This window comes from Zerene cesonia, chromosome 5 (genome assembly GCF_012273895.1).
Source record: "Zerene cesonia ecotype Mississippi chromosome 5, Zerene_cesonia_1.1, whole genome shotgun sequence".
NCBI lineage: Eukaryota > Metazoa > Arthropoda > Insecta > Lepidoptera > Pieridae > Zerene > Zerene cesonia.
Genome location: NC_052106.1, coordinates 552,529 through 556,966, shown reverse-complemented (window position 1 = coordinate 556,966; position 4,438 = coordinate 552,529). Strand labels below are relative to the sequence as shown.

At 33.1% G+C, this 4,438-nt stretch overlaps 1 protein-coding gene and 1 pseudogene across 1 annotated transcript; one reads left to right on the top strand and one right to left on the bottom strand.

Annotated features, from left to right (window-relative positions):
• The window catches only part of LOC119839980, a 7,148-nt pseudogene extending 6,435 nt beyond the window's left edge, over positions 1-713 (top strand).
• A 2,749-nt stretch (positions 714-3,462) lies between these two features.
• On the bottom strand, positions 3,463-4,213 carry LOC119840145. Its single transcript, XM_038366658.1, has 2 exons — positions 4,194-4,213; positions 3,463-3,943 (listed from the first exon to the last, which is right to left on the bottom strand). The coding sequence occupies exons 1-2, from the start codon at positions 4,211-4,213 to the stop codon at positions 3,463-3,465; spliced, it is 501 nt and encodes a 166-aa protein (XP_038222586.1).
• Between the last annotated feature and the right edge of the window lie 225 nt (positions 4,214-4,438).

The following is a 4,438-nucleotide window of genomic DNA, read 5'->3' as shown; positions in this document are numbered from 1 at the left end:
CACCCCCCGGCGGCCCACTCGCCGCCCCGCAACAAGGAGGTCGGCAGCGAGCGGCGGCAGCGGCGCATCGACAAGATCACGGAGCTGGAGCAGAGGGAGGAGAAGGCGGAGAAGGAGAAGAAGAAGATCAAGATACGGTGCGCGTTCTGCAAGAAGAGATTAAGCATCGCGACCGTGCACACGTGCCGCTGCGGGGTGGAGTTCTGCGCGCCGCACCGGTACGCCGAGGTGCATGGCTGTGCGTATGATTATAAGGCAAGTTTGCTTCACTTGTTTGTTTGTATGTAACTGACTTCTTTAAACTCGATTTTGATCCATGACCCAGAGCAATAAAAATCTGTTCTTCTCTACGACGAATCAAAAGTGCTTCAATAAGAAATCTAAATGAATGAATAAATGTTTGAGTTTGAGTTTGATTTTGAAATTTCAGGCGGGAGCCCACTTGTACCTGCAGCGCGCCAACCCGCTGGTGAGCGCGCCCAAGCTGCCCAAGATATGAGCGAGTGTGCGGTGCGGTTGTGTAGTGATAGTGATAGTGATAGTGCGGACTCACACGGTGCGAACACCGCTCCAATGTGTTTTGTTTTGTTCTACTCCTCAAATTTTTGTCTGGAAGTATTCGTGCAAATGGTTCGGATTGAAATGTATGTATACCTATTTTGATTATACAGTTATGAAAAATGTTTACAATCGACGATTCAATTTCAGCACTGATGTTTCTTTTAAATCTGATTTGTGCTGTTTATATTGATTTAATAATACTTTTTCAAGTGTATGTACTATTGATTGAATTTTTTATACACTTTCCCTATATCCAGTGGAACAACCGCACTCGTATGTATGGACGGTTATGTCATAACGTGAAGTGTCTTATTGCTAACGGTTACTAACTATACATATATCCATTGTTTGTTTATATTAGCTGTATATTACGTCACTGAGGAGTTTTTCTGACTACATGTTTACACTGTTACATATTGATAAGGTTGACTCGGAATTGTTCAATTCACCAATTAATTAGTGATAAGCACATGTGAACCTACATTTCAATTAATTAATTCACGTTTCAATTTAAATACAGCTTACATGCTTGCCATATAAAATGCCATGTTAGCGACTGTTTGTGTTTAAATATTGGTTATTTTTCTGATGCAGAGGGTGAAATGTTATTCCAATATTCAGCTATATGTTTTAATCTAATTTGTTGGTGAACTTGTTGCTACGTTACTATGATTGAAATATGTTGTAACCACACATCAAACATGTCAGCTAAAGGGTGTTTAGCATATAGCATTTCAAGATTTTATATGCCCAGTTGTATTTTACCAAAAGTGTTTTAAAAGTTTAAAGTAAGTTATAATAAAAAAAATGTTCAAAGTCTATGGCAATATGTTATGAAATACATGTAAATTAATGACAAAACATGTTTTTTGTGTGTGGGTTGCAATATGTTTGTATGTTTGGAGACTATAAGCCATGCTTGCAAATAATATTCTATATTGTACAATAATTTTCAGAATTATAAATACTTTGAAAAACTCCTGCGCGACTCGGGGTGAATCCCCATTTTTCGTATTCTTAGTTTCTTGTACTAATTGGTGGGAAAGGAAAAAGTGGGGAGAGACACTCGCTCGATTTTATTTGTAAAATTACAGCGAGGCGGGGCACCTAATGAATGTGATATATAACTAAATTAAGTTTAAAATGTTATATAATGCCATTTGTGTGTTTGTTTTCGTAATTAAATATAATTAATTGAAAAAAAATTATCAAAAAAATATATAAATATTAATAAATATAAATAAATACTCCGGTTATGACCTTAGTTGAGGTGCTTTGTGCTAGTTTGTACGGTTTCTATATTTTTCCGTTGTATATTGTAATGCATAGATTAATGCTTTATTTTCTGTGGTTGGTGTGATTATGTACAATGTGTGCGAAGCGCCTGCGACGAAAGAATTTCCTGGTCGTCGCTCGCGTCTCGCCGGCCTAATATTCACTTTAATGTTGATTTTTAATTATCCCTTGTGGGTATGTTTGTAGAAGTTTTGATACTTCTGTGTAAAATTGTTTATTATTCAACATTGTATGTCGTCTACATCGAGTATTGTGCTCTAAGTGGTGTTAATTTAATATTTTAGCAAGGTTTTTGTACAGTTTTTGACCAAAATATAAAAAAAAAAATTGAACTAAATCACAATTATGTGCAATTTTTTATTCGCCTATTTTGTTGTTAATATTTTGGAAAAAACCAAATAGTTGGTAAAAGTGTGAAGCAGTGATTTTAAAATATATGTCATTTAATTGTTTATCGGTGAAATCTATATCAAAGAATTTTTATGTGTATTAGTTTATGTGGCATAACTAATGTATTAATTAATAACTACAAATGAACAATTTAAACTAGTACACCACTTTATAAATACACTTAGTTATGAAATGAGTCTAACCAAGTGTGAACACTTAAACTATTCTAAATAATATCAAATTATTATATTGTTCTCATTCATAATTTATTTGTTTCTTCTGGTGCACAAAAATAAAAGCTTAAATGATAGAAACACTATGAACATTAAAATATGTTTAGTATTATTATGTCCTCTGACTTGCAGGAAACATTGCTGCTGGCAGTCATTTGTTATGTAATTGTGATTCAAAAATGTAAAAATTTATATGTATTGTATGAAAAAGCAATTGTCACTAGCCCTTATATTATACCATTTAGAGCAGGTGAACCACGTTTTCGTACTAGACTGTATATTTAAGTTTATAGAATCATTTTATTTGGGAGAATAATTTTGGCTGATTTTGAAAATAAAATATTTATAATGCGAAAGCGATATCTGTATTTCATTTAACCATATACACATAAGTACATTTATTATAAAAATAAACTATGCTAGAATCTACAAAACAACTACAATAATGTAATAATTTTACACATTTAAACTTTCGTAATACCATAAAATTCATTTGTCTAATATAAAGTTTTGCTTACACACTAAGTAATTAATTATTATTAACAATGAAATTCCTAGACGTACATAATATTAAGTAAATTGGTATACTGACGGATAATTTGATGGTATCTTACTATATTATACCTTAAAAATTATATTATATTATTTAACATTTACAATATTAGACATATTTCATTTTTCGATACTTAACTTTCGTAAGATATGCATGTAGTTTTAAACAGATAATATATTTTTTCCTCAAAATGCATACAGCTACTAATTAATTTTATATGACCTTAAAAAAGAATGCATTTTATATACAGAATTTTTATAAACATACACATAATGCAATATTACCATTGTAGGGTCTCATACGGTACACGTTTTAAGGAAGTGATTGGAGAAATTGGTTTTAATTTTCACAAATACAATTCTATCAAAAATTCAAACTACCAATACATAATACTTTCCAGTTTCAAGCGAATTGATCCAAACATAAGATTCAAAACACCTGATCGTCTGTCTCCCGCAATAGATTCTCGAATATACTCACAAAGTTATCCAAACCCTCTTTGAAATTATAATCCACCGTCTTCTCATCTTCATTGAAGAACGCATGAGCGAAGTCGATCACCTTGACCGTCCCCCACGGATTAGGGGCTGGAGCATCTTGGGACAATTGGTCCAACTGAGCTCGGTAATTCATCTTGATCTTGCACAATTTATCTTCGTAATTATTCTCGAAGGAGTGGTTGTGGTTGAGTTTGTCCAGGGCTTCCGTCCACGGGGAGGAGATGGGTGGTGGGGGCGAGAAGGAGGTTCTGGTGGCCGTCATGGGGCTGAGGGGTACGGAGCTGAGCTTCTTGTACACGGGGCCTTTGGACGAGATCTGGCCGCTGAAGTTGGAGCCCGCTACGGGGCTGATCGAGTGGATGGATTTGCGCCGCCCTATGGGTTCTGATGGACGGCATTTTATTCTCGATCTGGAATATAAGTTTGAGTTTTGAATAAAACTTTTCTTTTTTTTTTCTTTTTATGTCTATAGTCTATAGGTAATGAAGAGTAAAATAAAAATTCGAAATGGAAAAGGAATCTTTTTGTCGGTTTGTACTTTGTGAACGCCTAAATTTTTTATCTTTCCTTTTTTACTAGGTGTAATAAACAATAATTAAACATGTATAAATAATATAACAACTAAATGGAAATTGTAAACATAAAGAAAATAATTAAAACGAGGTAGCCAGAGATATCATACTAGGTATATACGGAATTGTATTTATCTAATCCTTTATTATTAAATTGTTTATAGCCCTGTATATCAAGTAATAATAAAGATTGTTGGCTAATAAATTGACATTGACTTTGTGTAAAAATTGTTTTAATGAATTATTTTTATGTTAAATAATAATAATAATAATAATACAAATGATTTATTGCAACCAAACAACATACACAATAATAAAAACAATTACAAAAAA

Coding starts and splice junctions, on each gene's coding strand:
- LOC119840145 (XM_038366658.1), bottom strand. CDS start 4,213: ATGATATCTCTGGCTACCTC. Junction 3,944..4,193: donor ATGATATCTCTGGCTACCTC/GTTTTAATTATT, acceptor CTTATATTCCAG/ATCGAGAATAAAATGCCGTC.